The sequence below is a fragment of the Puma concolor genome, chromosome E3, assembly GCF_028749965.1.
Source record: "Puma concolor isolate L17-30 chromosome E3, mPumCon1.1.hap2, whole genome shotgun sequence".
In the NCBI taxonomy this organism is placed as follows: domain Eukaryota; kingdom Metazoa; phylum Chordata; class Mammalia; order Carnivora; family Felidae; genus Puma; species Puma concolor.
This window is the reverse complement of record NC_141682.1, coordinates 7804760-7827705: the sequence shown is the minus strand read 5'-3', so window position 1 is coordinate 7827705 and position 22946 is coordinate 7804760. Positions and strand designations below refer to the sequence as shown.

At 40.5% G+C, this 22946-nt stretch overlaps 1 protein-coding gene across 13 annotated transcripts in view; it reads left to right on the top strand.

Moving 5' to 3' along the window:
- ZCWPW1 (zinc finger CW-type and PWWP domain containing 1) overlaps positions 1–22946 on the top strand; it is a 32800-nt gene that overhangs the window by 6987 nt on the left and 2867 nt on the right. For 3 of the 13 annotated variants that reach the window (XM_086691809.1, XM_086691810.1, XM_086691812.1), the window contains exons 4-16: positions 581–804; positions 1224–1302; positions 2639–2726; positions 3236–3393; positions 3575–3697; positions 11103–11219; positions 11962–12082; positions 12843–12918; positions 13337–13441; positions 13524–13607; positions 14611–14694; positions 15541–15607; positions 16046–16157. In XM_086691809.1, coding sequence (XP_086547935.1) covers positions 581–804; positions 1224–1302; positions 2639–2726; positions 3236–3393; positions 3575–3697; positions 11103–11219; positions 11962–12082; positions 12843–12918; positions 13337–13441; positions 13524–13607; positions 14611–14694; positions 15541–15607; positions 16046–16157 — 1438 coding nt within the window. The remainder of the gene's footprint in view (positions 1–580; positions 805–1223; positions 1303–2638; positions 2727–3235; positions 3394–3574; positions 3698–11102; positions 11220–11961; positions 12083–12842; positions 12919–13336; positions 13442–13523; positions 13608–14610; positions 14695–15540; positions 15608–16045; positions 16158–22946) is intronic. The other 10 variants (XM_086691818.1, XM_086691822.1, XM_086691816.1 and 7 more) reach the window with 8 other exon arrangements.

The following is a 22946-nucleotide window of genomic DNA, read 5'->3' as shown; positions in this document are numbered from 1 at the left end:
ATATATACAACTTAGAAGCAGTCTAGCTCAAGAAATATATGAACTCATAGGGAGACAAAAGACATTTAAATATTTATAATACAAATTCGAATGTGATAAATGCCAGCAGAGAAGTATTAAATGTTATGGAAGCTCAGAAGAAAGAGATACTGTTTATACCTGGGAGGATCAGTGTAATTTTCATTGCACTAGTTTTTTTTTTTTTTTTTGTTTCAACTTCCTGATTTCCTGTAAAATTTTCTTTAAAGTTAAATGAACAAATTTTTAAAATTTCACATTTGAATAATTCAGCTTTCTGTATGTTTATATTTGTCACCTTTTAATTACTCAGTAGTTTGTAAACTTGGCTGAATAATCTAGGTGGCCTTGCAAAATGACAGATTCCTCAGCCTCACTCCCAACTGTTTATTTAGAATTTAAGGGGTGGGGTGGGGTGGGGTGGGAAAGGAGAGGCCTAGTAATCTGATTTTGTTAAAAGCTCTCTCCAGGTAATTCTGATATGGCCAGTCAATGGGCAGTGCAGACATTTTCTGTGCTAGACTCTATGTTTCATAAATCCATTTGATCAAATTTCTTTCAGAACATGGGAAGGGGTCAAAGAAAACCTTCGCCCCACCTGTACAAAAAATGCATAGCCTGATGTGCTATAGCCCTAACTCACCCAAGGAGGAGACCCTGGGGATCAGTTCCTCAAAGGACAGGTTAGAGAAGAAGGAGGAGAAAGCAACCACAGAAAATGGTCCAAGCAGTGGCCAGGAGAAAAAAGGAAAGGCTAAAGACAAGCAAGCAGAGAAGAAAGCAAAGGTATCAGTCTCATTGATGGGTTCTAGTGGGACAGTTTCTTCTAGACATCCAGTCTAGACAGTCTTTTCATGTAGGGGAACTTTACCCTGTACTTTAAGTTTTTTTATTCCTTTCTTGGGGGTTCTATTTTCTTAACGAGGTGAAAAATGTTTTGAAGAAAGCCTTTAGCTGGAAATAATAGGTGGGTAGGGATTGAGGTGGAATGGAGGTGAAAGTAAATGTGGTCAGAGGCTTTATAAAATTTTCCTTTTCTTTGACTCCTTTATTCCCAGGAAATCTGAGACAGAGTTTATAGAATCCTTAGGGACAATACCTTCATGCTCTCAGCCTTGTGAACTTACTGGCTGATCTAAAGGCTGGTCAGAGAGGAGACCTGGGAAAAGATGAATGGTTTTCCTTCTCTGCCCTTATCTCTGCAGGAAAAATTAAGTCTCACCAATGCAGAATTTGAGGAGATTGTCCAGATTGTGCTACGGAAGTCCCTCCAGGAGTGTTTGGGTATGGCTTATAGTGAGAGAAAAAGAGTTTCAGTTAGACAAACTGTTATCTGAAGGGGTAGAGTAAATTGACAGCTTTTCTCCTTCCCTCCAGTTTCCTATAAGTAAGGAAATATTAGATGGCTTTGAAATATTTTTAAATATTTCATCTATCAACAGGACTATAGCTAAACTACCTTACGGGGTACAGACTTCTAGAAAAATAGATTAAGTTGAAATAGATTACGTTGACTTCAGAATATAAATACAGTCTCAGATAGTTTTTTTAAGTGTAACTTAAATTCACTTTCACATGTTTACAATCTACTTAGAAAAGATAAATTGTATTTACTAGATTTGAAGAACTTAGTTTCCATCTACCCTTGTGTATTTGTTTCCAATACTGTTTTAACATATGCTCAGGGATTTGATTTTTGGAATAAAGAACTCTACAGTGTACACCCTGAGGATTTTTGCCATATGTCCTGAGGCTAAGGAGAATAGTCTGATGTTTTCAGCTATTCTTTTTTTTTTTTTTAATTTTTTTTTCAACGTTTATTTATTTTTGGGACAGAGAGAGACAGAGCATGAATGGGGGAGGGGCAGAGAGAGAGGGAGACAGAATCAGAAACAGGCTCCAGGCTCTGAGCCATCAGCCCAGAGCCCGACGCGGGGCTCGAACTCACGGACCGCGAGATCGTGACCTGGCTGAAGTTGGACGCGTAACCGACTGCGCCACCCAGGCGCCCCATGATGTTTTCAGCTATTCTTAGGTGTACTTCTATTCCAAGAGAAAGTTTGAGGAACAAATGGTCTAAAACACATTACATAAGATTTCTTTTATGTACACAAAATAAAATTGACATTACTTGGCTATCCTGGAGCAAGGTGGATCAATCTGGAAAGACTTGCCAAAAGATACAGATTTGTAGTTTTTCCTGAGAATTTTAAGGCTTAAAGGTCTATTATCGGACAAAACTCCAAAGATGGACTCTTCTAGGCATCATTTTAACGGAAGGTTGCAGTTTGGAAATAATGGAGTCATTATTTTCTTTTTTTTTTTAATTTTTTTTTCAACGTTTTTTATTTTATTTTTGGGACAGAGAGAGACAGAGCATGAACGGGGGAGGGGCAGAGAGAGAGGGAGACACAGAATCGGAAGCAGGCTCCAGGCTCCGAGCCATCAGCCCAGAGCCTGATGCGGGGCTCGAACTCACGGACCGCGAGATCGTGACCTGGCTGAAGTCGGACGCTTAACCAACTGCGCCACCCAGGCGCCCCTCATTATTTTCTTTAATTGCTTCTCTGCTTATAGTATTTTGTTTTGGGAGAGATGGGATCTAGCCTTGATTTTTCAGAGACTTCCTGTGCCCAGCCCATAAGACGTACCCAATTAGACAAGGAACCAGGAATTGCTTCTTCTACTGATAATGATAATGCTGATGGGTAAGTTTATCCCAGTGAGGCAAGTTGATCACAGGGTAGATTTAGCATTGGTAAATGGTTATCTATCTAGTCATTTTCTTTATATTTTGTTTTATTTTTGAGAGAGAAAGAGAGAGCGTGAGCAGGGGAGGGGCAGAGGGAGAGGGAGACACAGAATCTGAAGCAGGCTCCAGGCTCTGAACTGTCAGCACAGAGCTGGATGCGGGGCCCAATCCCACAAGCCATGAGATCATGACCTGAGGTGAAGTAAGACACTTAACTGACAGCCACCCAGGTGATCCAAGTCTATCTAGTCATTTTCGTATCTCTATGGATTTCTCTCAGCTCAGGACAGATACCTGTTTGAACTGGGAAGAGTAGGCAAATAGATGGATAAGATGGCCTCTGGAGGCTGTGGAGAGCCTAGGATTTTTCTATACTCCTGACTTTTATCCTTGGGTTTTTTCAAACAAAGGTATGACAAATGGCTCCTTTTTGCCTTTTCATTAAAAAGAAAATCTTATTTTCAGAGAGAAGGTAATGGTACCTCATATTCTAGAGATTTCAGCCACTAAGGAAGCTGGAGTGACCTCTGTGATAGAGACACCTAAGCCAGGGCAGCCAGATCCTCCACCTTCTGAGAAGAAATTCAATAGATTTTCCTTAAGCAAAGGAAAGAAAGGAGCCCGTAAGTATAGTCAGATATACTTTGACATCTGGCTCAAGTACTTATTCCACAAAATTAGGGAATGGGACAGTGGGCAGGCTGAAAATTTTCAACCCAGGTCTTGAAACTATTAGATTATGATCCTTCTTCCTTATTTCACTGGCCCTCACTATCTATAGAGTGTTTTGTTTTATCTTCCCAGAAGATGAGAAAATGGAGAAAGCCCAAAGTGGACGTGAGCCCAGACAGAAAGCTCAACTGAAAAAAACAGTTCAAAATCATTCTCAGATCAGAAACCAACAAAAAGGAGAAGGCAGTGGTTTTGGTGAGTTCAGCATGATTTGGAAAACCTACCTGGGCTTGAAAATTGGAGATGGAGGACAGAGGCAAGGGTTAGGTTGCTAGAGGAAATTCTGCAAACACAATAATTTATCTCTCACAGCTACTTGTAAGAGATACGCTGCTGTGGAAGAGAAGGCTTTCATTTATTCAGTTATTTAGTCATATAATCCATAGTTGTTGGATGCCTACTGTGTACCAGGCATTTTAGGATGTGCTGAGTAAATGTAGAATAAATTAATATATGCCTGTTGGAAGGGAAATAGGCTTGTGAGGAAGGCAAAAAAGAAAGCTACAAGGTGGGAGTAGACTTGAAAAAGTTTCCAAGAAAAGATACTACTTTTTTCTTTTTTGATTTAACTTTATTTTTTATTTTTTAAAATTTATATCCAAATTAGTATATAGTGAAGCAACAAGAAAAGATAGTACTTGAGCCATGTGTTGGAAGTATCATTTAGTAGGGTGAACTGAGGTGGGGATGAAGGTCAGAGTGATATTTATTGGCAAAGTTATGGAGGAGAGCTAATGATTGTAGCTTTTAGGTACCTTGCAGGGGATAGAATGTTGTAGGGGGAGATAAGGTTATAGGCATGCAAGGGCCAGATCATAAAAGGCCTTACATGCCAGGCTAAGGAATTTGAATTTTATTTTAAAGTTAAAGAGGAACCATTGACCTCTTTAGGGGAAAGTTGGTAAGATTTGTATTTTAGAAAGCTCACTGTGCCATGGCATGGGAGATGGATTAGTGGGAGCATGACTAGACCCACAGAAATAGTGATCTAAACAAGGAAGATAAGCAGTAGCAGTGAAGAGGAAGAGACACATTTGAGATCTTTAGGAGGAAAGATCAGTATGATATGGTTACCAGTGGGATCTGAGGATGATCCTGTTTTCTGACCTAAGTGCTTGAAAGAACCATTATTTGAAATGGAGAATATAGAAGAAAGGGCACATTTTCAGACAGTGAATTAGCTTTGGACAAGTTAGAGGGTCTGTGATGAGCTTTTGCATCTAAGAAAGAGGTCTGGGCTGGAAATACAGGTTTGGGAATCATCTGCATCAGTAAGAATGGATGAAATTTTCTAAGAGGAGGGTGTGGAGTGCAAAGAGAAGAGCAATGAATAGAAAACACATAATGTTTAGGGGGAACATAATGTTTAGGGTTAAGCAGAGGAAGAGCTGCACAGGAAGAAAACTAAGAACTAAGAGAAAACTCAGAAAGGTAGAATCTAGGAGAGTATGGCATCACAGATGCCAGGGGAGGAGAGAATGTCAAGAAAGAGGGAGTGTTTAGCCTTGTGCTGCTACAGAGACATCAAAGAGGATAAAAATTTGAAAATGCTCAACGATATTACAGGTAGGAAGTCATGAAAAGTCAGAAAGACGGGACACAGAATTTGAAGCAGGCTCCAATCTCTGAAGTGTCAGCACAGAGCCTGATGCAGGGCTTGAACTCACAAACGGCAAGATCGTGACCTGAGCTGAAGTCAGATGCTTAACCAACTGAGCCACCCAGGCGCCCCTAATTTATTTTATATTTTAATGTTTATTTATTTTTGAGAGAGATTGAGTGAGGGAGGGGCAGAGAGAAAGGGGGACAGAGGATCCGAAGCGGGCTCTGCGCTGACAGCCGAGAATCTGATGCGGGGCTCAAAGTCACGAACCGTGAGATCATGGCCTGAGCCAAAGTCAGATGCTTAACCACTTAACCGACTGAGCTACCCAGGTACCCCTTTAAGCTTTCTTTAAAAAAAAAAAAAAAAGAGACTTGGCCTGTGTATCATGAGCATATGAATAAGTTGGAAAATTATTTATAAAGGAGGAGAGAGTGAAGGGAATGAGAAGAGAGCCAGAGGGTTTATTCTTACTCAGAAAGGACACCTTAGCCTTTGACATTGGATGGAGGGCAGATAAACATGGATATAGATTTATTTATTCTTTTAACAATAGTTATTAATGCCTTATGTTCTATTCCAGGCATTGTGCTAGGTACTGGAAATATAGTGGTGAAAAAAATAGATAATCCTTTCTTTCATAGAATTTACCATTTTAGTGTTTCAGGTGATAAACAAATATAGAAAATAACCATGGTAATATGGGGAAATTTTAAAGTGTTTTTCTTTTAAATTTTATTTATTTTGAGAGAGAGAGAGGGGGAGAGAGAATCCCAAGCAGAGAATCTCTGTACTACCAGCACAGAGCTCGAACTCACAGTGAGATCATGACCTGAGCCAAAACCAAGAATTGGATGCTTAATTGACTGAGTCACCCAGCTGCCCCAGTATTGGGAAATCTTAAAATGAGAAATAAAATATATTAGACAATATGTTAGTAAGTTTAAAATTTTGAAAATAAATACACTTAACAATCTGGGGGGAAACAGGCTTGCACCAAAAACAGGCTTGTGCATACTTGAAAGAAAACTCTAGGAAGACTATGTAGACATCACACAAGATAGTCCAAGGCAATAAACTACTTTGTGTGTTATAATAACATGGTAACATAAGGAGCCAGAGATGTACGTCTAATTTGGGAAGTTGGGCGGCCTGGGTGATGCCATTCCATCTCTTGCACCTCTTGGTATGAGGGCAAGGATTGGATTTTTCACTGGGAGATGGAAAGTCCACTCCTTTGGCAGTGCTTGTTGAGTGGAATTGTGATTGTCGTGAATGTGTAAGCCTCTTGCTATAAATGAACCACTCTTCCTGTTTCTTACAGTTGTCAGGGAGAGATGAGTCCTCCCACAGTAGGAAATAGAAGGGGCGGTATCTGATAAATACAATCAGTTTGGGTGAAGTGAAGGAAAAGAATGGAATGTCATGGCAGGAAATAACAGAGACCTAATCAAGATTGGGCCAGTCAGGGAACACACTTGTAAGGAAATGACATTTAAGCTGAAATCTGAAGGAGGAGTAGGATGCGGAGAAAGAATTTAGGGAAGGTGCAGTTTGGCCTATTCCAGGTTTTGAAAGGAAGCCAGTATGATTGGAGTTCAGAGACCAAGGGGAAGTAAGGCAAAAAAGTGGCTCCGGATTAATGTACAAAGTAAGAATTTTAAGTGCATTGGGAGCCACTGATGAGGTTTTTTTTTTTTTTTAATGTTTATTCATTTTTTAGAGAGAGTGAGTAGGGGAGGGGCAGGGAGAGAGGGGACAGAGGATACAAAGCAGGCACTGTGCTGATAGCGGCAAGCCTGGTGCGGGGGTCAAACTCACAGACCATGACCTGAGCTGAAGCTGGACACTTAACCAACTAAACCACCCAGGTGCTCCGAGTAGGGCTGACATCATCAAATTAATGTTCTAAAAGACTCCCTTTGTGATTAATTGAAAAATGAAGTATGTAGTGACAAGAGTAGACAAGTGAGTCCTAGGATTAGATACTTTGGTGGCTTAGATGAGGATGTTGAAAGTGGAAACAGAAGTGGATGGTTTTAAGATATGTTTTGTATGTAAACTTGTCAGAACTTGGTAATGAATTGGATATGGGGGGAGGTGAGAGAGAGGCAAGAATATGTTAAGATGATCAGTTTCTGGCTTGAGCAGTTACTTGAGAGGGGTGAGGAAAAGTAAAGAAAGAACAAATTTGTGAGATAAGATCAAGCACTTGGGTTTGGGCCCATTAGGTTTGAGCTCTTTGTGACACATCCAAATGGTGATTTCAAAGAGTAAAGTGGCTGTAGGAATCTGGAACTCAGAACAAAAGCTAGATGCATCATTCATCTGTATGTGGTCAGACATGAAGATGGGTTTCTTTTTTTTTTTTTTTTTTTTTTTTTTTTTTTTTCAACGTTTATTTATTTTGGGGACAGAGAGAGACAGAGCATGAACGGGTGAGGGGCAGAGAGAGAGGGAGACACAGAATCGGAAACAGGCTCCAGGCTCTGAGCCATCAGCCCAGAGCCCGACGCGGGGCTCGAACTCACGGACCGCGAGATCGTGACCTGGCTGAAGTCGGACGCTTAACCGACTGCGCCACCCAGGCGCCCCTGAAGATGGGTTTCAAACCTATAGGAGTGGGTGAGTTTGCTTCAGGAAAAGTGTAGCATGGGGAACTAAGGCCGTGACTGGGCTTTGGAACCCCAGGGTTTAGAGACGGAATGGAGAATGAGGAGGGAGCTGCCAGAAAAATGGGGGGAGCGGGGAAATGAAGAAGGGGGAGATCATAGAACCCAAGGAAACTGGTGTCAACTGAAATACTCGTAGTTTGTCTGTGACATCAGTTTTCATTATCATAGAACTGCGTCATGAGCCTCAAGCAGTTTTCTGGAGCACATCATCCTCTCTTCTAAGTTGTTTGAGGGGAAACTTTATTTTATTTATGTTTATTTCTTTATTTTGGGAGAGAGAGAGTGTGTGTACGTGCAGGAGTGCAGAGGAGAGGCAGAGAGAGAGGGAGAGAGAGAATCCCAAGCAGACTCCGATTAGTGCAGAGCAGGAGGTGGGGCTCAATGTCATGAACCATGAGATCATGACCTGAGCAGAAATCAAGAGTCTGACGCTTAACCGACTGAGCCACCCAGGAGCCCATGAAAGGAAACTTTAAAGAATTGTGTGTTCTTTTATTGGAAATTTTATCTCAAGCCACAAATCCTTAGTTCTACCTCATTAGGATTCATTTTTCCTATTCATTTTCTCAGGAATATTCATTCTTTTCACAACCAACCATTTATTTTATTGATCTGTGTTTACTTTTATGGTCTCTGGCCCCTTTTCCCACTCTTTTTTTCTAGTCTTGGTAGATCACTTCTATAAACATCAAAAACAGTTACTGGGAGCTGTTTTTTGTTTTGTTTTGTTTTGTTTTGTTTTGGACAGTGTTGTTTTGCTTTTAAGTATACAAAGTTTCCAGACTTATATTTATCGTATCAAAGATACAAGATGCCAGCATGTAGTGACCAGAAGAAAACCAGGTAGGAAGCCAGTACAGAAGCTTCCAGTGGACCTGGGCCAGTTTGGCCAGTGAGAGTCCTGCTGCCACTTGTCTGTCCATTGGTCCAGAGGCAGGGCTGGTGGGTGGCTTGGTGGCCGCCCTCACAGGAGGCCTGTGCATGAGTCAGGTCCGTGGGGGCTCTCTTGGGTAGCCCAGCGCATTAGCTTCCAACTCTGAATCATAGTATTTCTGTCTTGGTCCTTGATCAACTTTCTCTGGTTGCTGAGGCAGAAGGTACAGATTTGTTTGGGCTGGATGTTCTTGCCATCTCGGGTTGGGGCAGCAGCGTGGAAGAAGGCAGGCCTGGAGTGACACAGTTGGCTGCCGGTTGTTGCAGGCCTCGCCTATGAGCAGCCTGGGAGGTGCGGGTCTCCGTGGCCCCCAGTGGCAGCTGTGGTGCTGCACACATGTATGCATCCCGGGCTGGGCAGCTGTCTTTTCAGACTAATGTATCACTCTCAACCGGTACTTTTTTTTTCAAAATAAAGTAATTCAAAACCTTAAATATGAGATACTTTGAAAGGACCCAAATGTAAGTCAGCTGCTTCTCTGAAGGATGATTTCAGTGGAATGGAGGGCATCCCTTATGTTCAGGCATTTAAGGTAAAACTTGACAGCGGGAGAGTGAACTTACGTGGAGAAACATGTTGGTTGGTGTTGTTAATTATGATCCTAGGGTGTATACCTATGTGCATGGTTATGCTCTGCTTCTTTAGCAATGCTCAGTTTCTATGAATGTAGGCACAGACAAGGTAGCATGTGTTCATTCTGGGTTGTGTTTGCCCAGCTGAGTGGGAGGAAAAGTGGAGGGCAAGAGAGTTGAAGATGTCTGCACTAGAATCTAAGGAGTCAAACCTGAGTAAGAACAGAGTGAAGAAAGGAGGTTGCCACTAGATTGGCAGGAAGTTAGAGGCCAGTAGATTGGTGACCTGGGTAAAGTGAAAGTTGCTATAAGGGTCTTTGAGCAAGTGAGATGGGAGCCCATGCATTTTCATCAGAGAGGAATGTTTGGATCAGTGCTTCAGGGGAGTGTATGGTTCCTAAGGATGAGTGGATGGGGCATGCAGGAGGGGGAGTGCACCACTGAAGTGGAGTGCGTTACTGAGGTGGCATAGAGGAAAAGGTCAAGGAACTCAGAGAATGGGGTGCTTTTTGAGTTACTCCTATGAAAACAGTGGCTGTCTGGAATGAGGGCAGGAGGTGGAAGGAGGAGGAGAAGGCTGAACCAGATGCTAGCATCTTTCCAAGGGAGATGAGAGGGTGGCATAGTCCCATGGCATAGATCTCAAGGGAGGGAGGGTTTTTATGGGAAGGATAGCAAAGGTCTGGAAGTGGTGATGAGGAGTAAGGATGATGTTGACCCCACTCTCTGGCCTGGGGTGTGTGAGAGGGAACAGACTCCACTTAGAGAGCTGTGGGTGGGGTGGAGTTGGGCAGGGGCAGTGTCATCGGTGCATCATCAGGTTTCAAAAAGGAGGTGGATGTTCAGAAAAGTTGAAGATATGTGGACTTTTTGTTGCTCTTGTCTAGAATTCCAAAGAACATAGTGGAAAGGTTTGGGATGGAGAGAGGGGAGGCTGTGAGGAAAATTGGGTCAACTTAGAAGATGTTGGTGGGGATAATGGTTTGGAAGGTAATAGATAAAAGGAATGCTTGGCCTTTGATCAAGGCCTGAAGTAAATAGTTGATTGAGTTGATAGACTTATCTCTGTCTTTTGGAGGAGGGTAATCTCAGGACTGTTGGTTCCAAAGACTGCTACCAATCACTGCAGTGATTTGGTGACAGGTAAATCAGTTGAGATTCAGATAGTAACTCTGGATGTTGTACACGAAAGATGCTGGTTAGCCCTTCAAAAGAACTTTCCAGTAGTGACAGGCCAGTGGAGAACGAGGCATGAGCCAGAAAGATGCCAGCCAACCTTTTCAAGAACTGTTAATACATTGGGGTGCGAGGGTGGCACAGTTAAGTATCCAATTCTTGGTTTCGGCTCAGGTCATGACCTCATGGTTTGTGGGTTTGAGCCTTGCATCGGACTCTATGCTGGCAGCACAGAGTCTGCTTAGAATTCTCTGTCTCCCTCTCTCTCTGCCCCTCCCCTGCTCACTCTCTCTCAATAAAAAAACAAACAAACAAGCAAACAAACAAACATTAAAAAAAAGAACTGTCAATATGGGAAACACTTGCTTTTTCTCCTGGGGGGAAGGAGAGATGATAGTATGGTATAGGAGAAAGATTGAGATGTGAGACCTGGGATCCAAGTTCAGCTCTGCCACTGTGTTAGATTGATCTTCAGCAAGTCAATTATCTTCTCTGAGCTTAGTTTTCCCACTTATAAATCTAGGATTAGACTATTTGACCCCTAAGGCTCTATGATTTTAGTGAAGGTATATTGATTTTAGTTGGACTGAAGAAGGAAGAGCATATTTTTGTCTCTCACTTTTTTTTTTTTCTGTTGCAGGTCAGTGTCTCGTCTGGGTCCAGTGTTCCTCCCCAAACTGTGAGAAGTGGAGGCGGCTTTGTGGGAACATTGACCCCTCAGTGCTTCCAGATAATTGGTCCTGTGATCAGAATACAGGTAGAATGGACTGGAGAGTTTTTTGTTTGTTTGTTTTTATTGTTCTTTCCTTTCTTTCTCTGTATGTATCCCTTAGATTAAATATGTCATAGATGTAGTTATAATCCCAGGGGTCCATGTAGTGTTTGGGAGAGAGGAAGGGATCTTCCTTGTCATATCAAGATGAATCTGACATAATGGGCTAGAAGAAGACACCCTGAAGAGTTATATTGTGGGAAGGGCCTGGAATCTAAACATACATTCTAAGTGGATTCCATCTTCTTCAGCATTAGTCTGACCCTGCTGGTCCTGATTAGGTTATTGGTGTTGGGTTGGTGAATAAGAAGGGATATGGGATCCATGGGGAAAAGTGGGTGAGAGAGACAGCCAGTGGTTTAGAATTCTAAAATGTTTGAAACCACTTGGAAGAGTATGATGATCTAACCCAGCCCAGTTATTTTAAGGATGAGGTAACAGAGTCTCAGAGAAATTGCTGTCATGATGTTATGTAGATGGAAGCAGGGTCAAATAATGTGGGTCAGGCAGAAGTTTGGAATCTCTTTCTGTAACGTACATGGAGGCAGCACTCATATTCTAGCTGTAGCTGCATTTCCTCCATGGGTCTTTGTTCTTTGTCCATACCTGTCTCCCAGTGCCCTTTTAGTCCCACCTGGTGCATACTCTTGTCCTCTCTCCTGCCCTCGTCTAGATTTTTACCTGATGAGGTTCTTTCCTTCCCTTCATTCCTTCTCTTTTTTGGCAGACTTGAAGTATAATCGCTGTGACATCCCTGAGGAGTCCTGGATAGGGCATGAGAGTGATGTGGCCTATGCCTCCTACATTCCAGGATCTATCATCTGGGCCAAGCAATATGGTTATCCTTGGTAGGGCACCATGGCATAGAACATCCTTCATGAACTTGGGAGTGGTAGATTCAAGCAAAGAGGGAAAGAAATAGAAAGCATTTATAATGGAAATGGTATCTGCCTTAGAAAGAACATGGGATGAGGGAAAAGATAAAGTACCAAGCTGGGAGGCTTTGAAAGAACGTGTTTTCTAAAGGTTTCTCAGTGGAGGTGGTATCTCCCTGGAAAAAAGCATCTGACAATTCTACTCTGGGTGGGCAAGAAAAAGGAAGGTGGCTTTATGGCATTTTTAAAACATTGAGATATGAGAGATATATAAAGTACAGAGGACAAAGAAGGGTGGGATAGTTTCTTCTTTGGAGATGTCCTAGTCAGAAGATTTTTTTCTCAGGGTTGATGGAAAGCCTAGGTTAAGATACTCTTACTAGAGGGCGCCTGGGTGGCTCAGTTGGTCAAGCATTTGACTCTTGATCTCAGGGTCTTGAGTTCATACCCCACATTGGGGTCCATGCTAAGCATGGAGCCTACTGGAAAAAATATATATATACTCTTACTTGGAAGATTCTGAGCTTCTTTGTATACTGATAGAAGTCACTTTAGTCATTTGGTAGTGACTACTGGGGGAGATCACCAAGGGTGGAGGTCTATTTTTAAGATCCTTTGTTTGCAAAACATATTGCTCTTTTATGTACATGTGTATTGGTGAATTTGTGTTCTGTTCCTCTAAACCATGTAAACCCTTCCTCTTCTGTTCCCTATACCCATCTGTCTTCTCCAGGTGGCCAGGCATGGTAGAATCTGATCCTGACCTAGGGGAATATTTTCTTTTTGCTTCTCATCTTGATTCCCTGCCGGTGAGTTTTCCTGGCTTAGGGTATGTAGGTGCTCGGGCCAAAATAATGAACAAATCCATCCTAATAGATGTGCAGAGTTAGAAACATAGACATAGCCAGAAGACATGAGTAGAAACCGACACTTAGCTAGAGTGACAAACACAGAAACAAGTACCCACATATAGAATACAAACTTGTATCTAATTATTTAGTCATTACCAGGACATTTATGATTGTGATAAATATGCTTTGGTTGGGATTCTTGATGTCAGGATGGAAGAACAGCAGTCTGAGGTGGGTGGGTCAGGTTTATGGCATCAGATGAAGCCCAACACCTCTTTCCTTGTGAATCCTCAGTTCTTCCTCCACCTTTTCGGGTTGGAGGGCCAAAGCAAAGAGAAGGACTAGGGGCCATATGAAAACCATTTTTCTATTTCAGTCTAAGTACCATGTGACATTTTTTGGAGAGACAGTTTCTCGTGCTTGGATCCCAGTTAACATGCTGAAGAACTTCCAGGAGCTGTCCCTGGAGCTAGCTGGAGTGGTAAGCAGCCCTTGGGGGTCAGTTGTGATACAGGTAACTTGAAAACTAAATCTGCCCTTTATTAAACCTGATTTTGTTCCAGGAGAAGCTGTGTTGGGAGAAAGTCCCATGTCTGACCAAGTGTGCAAGGGTGAGGTTATTCATGAGGGACTCTTCTTTCTATCAGGTTTGCAGCAGGATAATGATTTTTCATAGTCTCCTTCCTTGCCTGCAGGCGGGGGGCCTTCCTGAAGACTGTGGTTTTCTACAGTTTAGCCAAGGCAGGTGTGGCAGAAATGAGGACAGGTTAACTCAGATTTCTCAGTCTTGGTACTATTGACATTTTGGGACAGATAATTCTTTGTTGTGGAAGTCTGTCCTATGTATTTTAGGATGTTTAACAGCATCTCTGGTCTTTACTGGTGTCTAGCCAAAGGGTGCTACTGCCCTTGGACTCAGTCGTGACAACCAAAAACATTGTCTCTAGACATTGTTAAGTATCTTCTGGGAGGCAAAACCTCTCCTGGTTGAGAAACTAAAAATATTAACTAAAAATATTTCTTCCCTGTAATCACTTTGGATTCAGTCAGCCTTAAAAATGAGCAGAGGGTTGCCTGGGTGTCTCAGTCAGTTGAGCATCTGACTCTTGATTTTGGCTCAGGTCATGATCTCATGGTTCATGGGTGTGAGCCCCCACTTGGGCTCTGTGCTGTGAGCATGGAGCCTGTTTGGGATTTTCTCTCTCCCTCTCTTTCTGCCCCTCCTCTGTGCTCTCTCTCTTTCAATAAATAAACTTAAAAAAAAAAAAAAAAGAAAGAAATGAGAAGAGGCCTACCAGCTCTGGGGCTTTTGAAAATCAGGCAGTGAGTATTAAATCAAGCAGCTGGATCTGAAGAAACATGTGAGAAGCTCAAAAGTGGAATTACCTGAGTTCCTTTAATCTTGCCTTTTCACATTTCCATGAGATTTACTTTGGAGAGGCCACCAAAATGTTGGTTGACAATATTGCTAGGAATTGGTGAAAAGTGTGTTGGGTGATAAAGGGAGATTATGTCTCTAAGCTCAAAAGATTAAGAATAGGAGTATCATGTCAATATCAGGAGCCAGAAAAGATCATGTCTGGTGAGTAGCAGTCTATTGGAATTATTTCTCTACTATTTATCATTGACTCTAATCTTCTTCTATTTCAGAAAAGGTGCAGGAACAAGGATTGCAGTCAGAAACTGGGAGTGGCCCTGACGATGGCTCAGGAGGCAGAACAGATCAGTATTCAGGTGGGAGAGTGTTCAGACTACATACCTGCTCCTCTTTGGGACCTGGGACACAAAGCAAACCATACACTGTCTACTAAAGAAAAGTGGCTTGTCCTTCCCCATCATCCAGTCTTAGTCTTAGAACTAGTCTTTTCTTTCCAGGACAGATTACTTTAGCTCCTTAAATCATTTATTCTTTTTCCTACCCTTGGGCAAATGGGATCTTCTCTCATCCTACATAGAGACAGTTTGTAGTAGGGGGCATCCTACCTCCGTATTTAACTTTAGATCTCAGATGTATGAGTCTTAACCTCTCTTTTATGCAGTGTTTACCCTCAAATTCTGCCTTTGGGTGTGCAGTGGAGAATGACAATTATAAGTAAACTGGAAAAAGAGATTATTATAAGAATATATTGCAGCATATAATTATATAACATAATGTAAATATATAATATAAAAATAATGTTATAATGTATTATAGTTAATCTTCGTAAAAATTTAGATAAACAGAATATGAAATTTTAAGTGAAAATGCTATGGAATATGAATATAAAGTATGTAACTGAAGTATTTTTTTTTTTTAGCGTTTATTTATTTATTTTGAGAGAGAGAGAGCTCAAGCAGGAGAGGGGCAGAGATAGAGGAAAAGAGAAAGAATTCTAAGCAGGCTCCGTGCTGTGTGCTGTCAGCACGGAGCCGGACATGGGGCTCAAGCCCACAAACTGTGAGATCTTGCCAAAGTCAAGAGTCAGATGCTTAACCAACTGAGTCACCCAGGCACCCCCATAACTAAAGTCTTGAAGACAGAGGGGAAAAGTCATCCTTGGGAGAATAGTGGATGATGCTTTTGTTTCTTGGTTCCCTCAGGAACGGGTTAACTTATTTGGTTTCCGGAGCCGATACAATGGATCTGACAATAGTCGGGAAGGAAAAGGTAGGATCAGTAAGAGGATAAGGATTAGTGAGGGAGGTGGGGAGAAGATGTAGAGAGGGAGATGGTCCTTCATGAGGGCAGAACTGAAACTTCATTTTATATCCGATATCATCCATCTAGTTCTGGATTCTAATAGGAGGCTCTCCATGAATGCCATTGACCCAAGTATCTGGGAGGGAGGGATGGATGGATAAATGGATGGGTGAAGAGAAGAATGGAGAGAAAAAGAGGATGGGGAGGGAGGGCACATGTTAAAGAGTGGTGGGTGTTTGGAAAAGGTGGGAACCATGATAACCTAGGGCCGTGTTTTGTGGAAGAAATGCCACTGGGACATGAGAGGCAGAGTTAGAAGACTGCTTCTCTGGGATCAGCTCAATTAACTCATCATCTAATTTATTGGATAAATTCTTTAGCCTTTCTTTCCTATTCCTGTTCTAGACATAACGGTTACTGGGGCTAACAGCCCAGATTCCCGCTTGGAGAAAGAAGGGGAAGAGGCCGTGTTGGAGGAGGTGGAGGAGGAGGAAGAAGAGGAAAAAGTAAGAGTGATCTTGGGGATTCCTTTTAGGAGATTTCTGTAGGACATCTGGTTAGCATGGATTTATATTTACTATGGAACCATCCTATTCCTGCCTCAGGGTGGACCTGACTAGCTGGTCTTATCTTCTAGGGGTCTTCAGGGAAGAAGACCCTCTTTTTTCCTCAGTTATTCTCTCTAATGTCTCACATTTCTAGGAATTTATTTCTTGATTATCATCCCAGTTCCTAATGTAGTTTTTGGTTCTTACTAGAGCAATTTCAGAGAATAGCAGGGTGCCTCTGTTTACACTCTCTTCTCCCCTGTGTACACACTTAAGATATTCATTCACTTGTTTCCTTTGGGTATTTTCAAGCATATGAAATATAGATTTTTTAAAAAATATTTAAAGACTTTTTAAAGAGTGGTTTTAGGTTCACAGTAAAATTGAGAGGAAAGTACAGAGTTTCCATACCCTGTCTCCATACATGCATAGCCTTTCCCATTATCAACACCCACCAGAGTCATGCATTTGTTTCCAATTGATGAACTGACATTGGCACATTGTAATCAACCAAAGTCCATAGTTTACATTAGGGTTTACTCTGGTGTTGTTATAGTCTGAGTTTGGACAAATATATAATGATACATATACATCATTATAGTATCATACAGAGTATTTTCACTGCTCTAAAAATCCTGTGTGCTCTACTTATTCATCCCTCACCCCGCAACCCCTGACAACCACTGGTCTTTTTATTGTCTCCATAGTTTTGCCCACTCCAGAACATCATATAGTTGGAATTATGTAGTATGTACCCTTTTCGGACTGGCTTCTGAGAAATATGCATTTAAGTTTCCTTCATGTATTTCATGGCTTGATAGCTAGTTGTGTGTGTATATATACATAATATATATACCTATTTACATATACATATTATATATATATATATTTTTTTTTTTGCTGAATTTTTCCATTTTCTGGATGTATCACATTTATTTATCCATTCACTTACTGAAGGATATCTTGGTTGCTTCCAAATTTGGACAATTATGAATAAAGCTGCTATGAACAGCTGCTTACAGGTTTTTGTGAGAACAAGTTTTCGACTCCTTTGAGTAAATAGCAAGGAGCTTGATTACTGGATTGTATGGTAAGAATATGTTTACTTTTGTAAGAAAACACCAAACTGTCTTCCAAAGTGGCTATACCATTTTGCATTCCCACCAGCATTGAATGAGATTTCCTGTTGTTCCACATCCTTGCTAGTATTTGGTATTGTCAGTGTTCCAGATTTTAGCCATTCTAATAGGTGTGTACTGGTATTCATTGATGTTTTAATTTACGTTTCCCTGATGACATATGATCTGGATCATCTTTTCATATTCTTACTAGCCATCTGTATATTTTTTTTGGTGAGTTGTCCATTAAAGTGTTTGGTCCATTTTTTAAATTGGGTTGTTTATTTTTATTTAAAATTTTTTTTTTTTTTTTCAACATTTATTTATTTTTGGGACAGAGAGACAGAGCATGAACGGGGGAGGGGCAGAGAGAGAGGGAGACACAGAATCGGAAACAGGCTCCAGGCTCTGAGCCATCAGCCCAGAGCCTGACGCGGGGCTCGAACTCACAGACCGCGAGATCGTGACCTGGCTGAAGTCGGACGCTTAACCGACTGCGCCACCCAGGCGCCCCGGGTTGTTTATTTTTTTTTTTTTTTAGTTTTAGGAGTTCTTTGTATATTTTAGATAACAGTCCTTTATCAAGTGTATCTTCTACCAACCAGCCGATTAATTATTTCATGGATCATGCCTTTAGTGTTATATATAAAAAGTCATTGTCAGGGTGCCTGGGTGGCTTGGTCGATTGAGCGTCTGACTTTGGCTCAGGTCATAATCTCACGGTTTGTGGGTTTGAGCCCATGTTGAGCTTTGTGCTGATAGCACGGAGCCTGCTTCAGATTCTCTGTCTCCCTCTTTTTCTGCCCCTTGCATGTTGTCTCTCTTAAAAATGAATAAACGTTAAAAAAAAAAAAGTCATTGTCATACCCAAGGTCATCTAGATTTTCTATGTTATCTTCTAGGAGTTTTATAGTTTTACATTTTACACTTAGATCTATACTGCATTTTGAGTTAATTTTTGTGAAAGGTGTAAGGTTTATATCTAGATTCACTTTTTTGTGTGTGGATGTCTAGTTGTTCCACCATATTTGTTGAAAAGACTCATTGCCTTTGCTCTTTTGTCAAAGATCAGCTGACTGTTTTTTAAATTTATTTTTATTTTTTTATTTTTTAATGTTTATTTATTCTTTGAGAGAGAGACAGAGCAAGCAGCGGAGGGGCGGAGAGAGAAGGAGACACAGAATCTGAAGCAGGCTCCAGGCTCTGAGCTGTCAGCACAGAGCCTGACACGGGGCTCAAACTTATAGACCATGAGATCATGACCTGAGCCGAAGTCGGTCACTCAACCAACTGAGCCACCCAGGCGCCCAAGCTGACTGTTTTTATGTGGGTTTATTTTTGGGGCTCTCTATTCTGTCCCATTGACCTATTTGTTCTTTTGCCAATTCCACAGTCCTGATTACTATAGCTTTATAGTAAGTCTTGAAGTTGCCTAGGGTCAGTCCTCCAGCTTTGTTGGCTATTCTGGGTCTTTTGCCTTTCTACATAACTGTAGAAACAGTTTGTTGATATCTACAAAATAGCTTGCTTGGATTTTGTTTGGAATTGCATTGGTCCTATTAGATTAAGCTGGGAAAAACGAACACTAAACAATATTGAGTCTTCCTATCCACAGATGTGGAATATCTGTTTATTTAGTTCTTTGATTTTATTCATCAGAGTTTTGTAGTTTTACTCGTATAGATCTTGTACATATTTTGTTGAATTTATATGTAAGTATTTAATTTTTTCGGTGCTAATAAAAATGGTATTGTGTTTTTAAATATCAAATTCCACGTGTCCATTGTTGGTATATAAGAAAGTGATTAACTTTTGTATATTAACCTGTATCCTGCAACCTTGCTATAAACACTTAATAGCTGTGGAGTTTCTGTCAATTCTCTTGGATTTTCTGTATTGGCAATTATGTTATTGGCAAACAAAGACAGTTTTACAGTTGACTCTTGAATAGCACAGGTTTGAACTATGGAGGTCCACTTATGTGTGGATTTTTTTCAGTAAATACACTGGAGTACTGTAAATGTATTTTCTCTTCCTTATGGTTTTAATATTTTCTTTTTTTTTACCTTTACTCTAAGAATACAGTATATAATATATAATGGACAAAATACATGTGAATTATCTGTTATTGGTAAGGCTTCTAGTCAAAAGTAGGCTACTAGTGCTTAAATTTTGGGGGAGTCCAAAGTTATACACAGATTTTCCACTGTGCAAAGGGTCAGCACTCCTAACCCCTGCATTGTTTAAGGGTCAACTGTATTTATTCCTTCCCAGTATCTATACCTTTTATTTCTTTTTGTCTTACTGCTTTAGGTAGAACTTCCAATATGATGTTGAAAAGGTGTGATGAGAAGGGACATCCTTGCCTTCTTCCTGATCTTTGTGGGAAAGTTTCTAGTTTCTCAGCATTAAGTATAGTATTAGTTGTAGGTTTTTGGTAGATGTTCTTTATCAATTTGAGGAAGTTACTCTCTTTTCCTAGTTTACTGAGAGTTTTTACCATGCATGGGTGTTGGATTTTGTCAAATGCTTTTTCTGTATCTATTGATATGATTATGTGATTTTTCTTTTTTAGCCTGTTGATATGATGGATTACATTAATTGATTTTCAAATGTTAAACCAGTCTTGCATACCTTGAATAAATTCCACTTGTTCATGGTGTATAATTGTTTATACATTGTTGGATTCAATTTACTAATATTTTTGGCCATCACTATGGAGTATTTTTGCATCTCTTTTCATAAGAGATATTGCTCTGTAGTTTTTTTTTTTTTCTCATAATGTCTTTGTTTTGATGTTCAGGTAATGGTGGCCTCATAGAATGAGTTAGGAAGTATTCTCTCTGCTCCTTTTCTCTGAAAGAGATTATAGAGAATTGGCAGAATTTCTTCCCTAAATGTTTGGTAGAATTTACCAGTGAACCCATGGGCATGGTGCTTTCTGTCTTAGAAGGATAACTACTAATTACTGATTCAATTTTGTTGATAGATACAGACCCTATTCAGATTGTTTCTTCTTGTGTGAGTTTAGGCAGATTGTCTTTTAAGGAATTGGTCCATTTCTTATTGGTTATCAAATTTGTTTGAAAACAATTATTCAGTAGCGCCTGGGTAGCTTAGTTGGTTAAGTGTCCGACTTGGCTCAGGTCATGATCTCGTGGTTCATGAGTTTGAGCCCTGCATTGGGCTCTGTGCTGACAGCTTAGGCCCTGAAGCCTGCTACACATTCTCTGTCTCTCTTCCCCTCCCCTGCTTGTGCTCTGTCTCTGTCTCTCTCTCTCAAAAATAAATAAACATTAAAAGAATTTTTTAATAAAGAAAAGAATTATTCATAGTATTCCTTTATTATCCTTTTAATGTCCTTGGACTCTGTAGTGATGACCTCCTTTTTATTTTCTGATTTTAGTCATTTGTTTCCTCTCTTTTTCTTAGTTAGCTTGGCTGGAGGCTTACCAATTTTATTGATCTTTTCAGAGAACCAGGTTTTTGTTTCATTCATTTTCTCTACTAATTTCCTGTTATTAATTTCATCAATTTCTACTCCAGTTCTTATTATTTCTTTTCTTTTGCTCACTTTGGATTTAACTTGTTCTTCTTTTTCTAGTTTCCGAAGGTTAAAACTTAGACTGTTGATTTTAGATCTTTCTTCTTTTCTAATAAATGTGTTCAGTGCTAAATTTCCCTCTCAGTACTGCTTTCTGTGTATCCCACAAATTTTGATAAATTGTGTTTTCCTTTTCATTTAGTTCATATTTTAAATTTCACTTAGTTCAATATTTTAAAATTTTTCTTGAGATTTCTTCTTTGATCCATGTGTTATATAGAAGTATGCTATTTAATCTCCATGTATTTGGAAATTTTTTGGTTATCTTTCTGTTATTGATTTCTTTTTTTTTTTTTTTAATTTTTTTTTTTTCAACGTTTATTTATTTTTGGGACAGAGAGAGACAGAGCATGAACAGGGGAGGGGCAGAGAGAGGGAGACATAGAATCGGAAACAGGCTCCAGGCTCTGAGCCATCAGCCCAGAGCCTGACGCGGGGCTCGAACTCACGGACCGCGAGATCGTGACCTGGCTGAAGTCGGACGCTTAACCGACTGCGCCACCCAGGCGCCCCTGTTTTTGATTTCTAGTTAAAGTCCGTTATGGTCCAGGAGCAGACATTTAATGATTTCTATTCTTTTAAATATATTAAGTTTTGTTTTATGGCTCAGAATGTGGTCAATCTTGGCGAATGCTACATGTGAACTTGAGAAGAATATGTATTCTGCTGTTGTTAAAGTACTTAGAGAATTGACCTCTTTATCATTATGTAATGCCCTTTTTATCCCTGATAACTCTCCTTGTCTTGAAGTCTGCTGTGTTTGAAATTAGCATAGCTACTCCTGCTTTCTTTTGATTAGTGCTAGCATGGTGTATTTTTCTGTTTACTTTTATAATCTCTCTCTCTCTCTCTCTCTCTCTCTCTCTCTCTATATATATATATATATATATATATATATAGCTTTATGTTTAAAATTTTTTTAATGTTTTATTTATTTTTGAGACAGAGAGAGACAGAGCATGAGCAGGGGAGAGGCAGAGAGAGAGCGAGACACAGAATCCAAAGCAGGCTTCAGGCTCTGAGCTGTCAGCACAGAGCTCGACGCGGGGCTTGAACCCACAAACTGCAAGATCATGACCTGAGACAAAGTCGGACGCTTAACCAGCTGAGCCACCTAGGCGCCCCTATAGCTTTATGTTTAAAGTAGACTTCCTGTAGACAACATATGGCTGGGTCTTGTTTTTTAATCCTGATAATCTGTGTCTTTTAATTGGTGCTTTTAGATTATTGACATTCACAGTAATTATTAACATAGTTGGATTAATATCTATAATATTCGTTACTGTTTTCTATTTGTTGCCCTTGTTCTTTCTTCCTATTTTTGTCTTCCACTCTTTTTCTGCCCTAAGTGGTTTTTTTTTTTTTTTTCAACGTTTATTTATTTTTGGGACAGAGAGAGACAGAGCATGAACGGGGGAGGGGCAGAGAGAGAGGGAGACACAGAATCGGAAACAGGCTCCAGGCTCTGAGCCATCAGCCCAGAGCCCGACGCGGGGCTCGAACTCACGGACCGCGAGATCGTGACCTGGCTGAAGTCGGACGCTTAACCGACTGCGCCACCCAGGCGCCCCCCTAAGTGGTTTTAATCGAGCACCTTATATAATTACATTTTCTCCCCTTCCTTAGCATATCAGGTGAGGTGTTCTTTTCCTTTGGCTTCTTTCAGGGCTTTTTCTTTTTCTTTTTTTAAGTTATTAAATTCCAGTTAGTTAACATACAGTGTAATATTAGTTTCAGGTACACATTATTATACTCAGCACTTCTGTACATCACTTGGTGCTCATCACAACAGGTGCGCCTTAATCCTCAAGGCTTTTTCTTTATCTCTGATTTTCTGTAGTTTGAAAATAATATGCTTAGGTATAGTTGTTGGGCATTTATCCTTCTTGGTGTTCTCTGAGCTTCCTGAATCTGTGGTTTGGTGTCTGATGTTAATTTGAGAAACTTCTCAGTCATTATTGTTTTCAATATTTCTTGGGTTTCTTGCTTTTTTTATTATTATTTTTTTACATTTATTTATTTTTGAGAAACAGAGT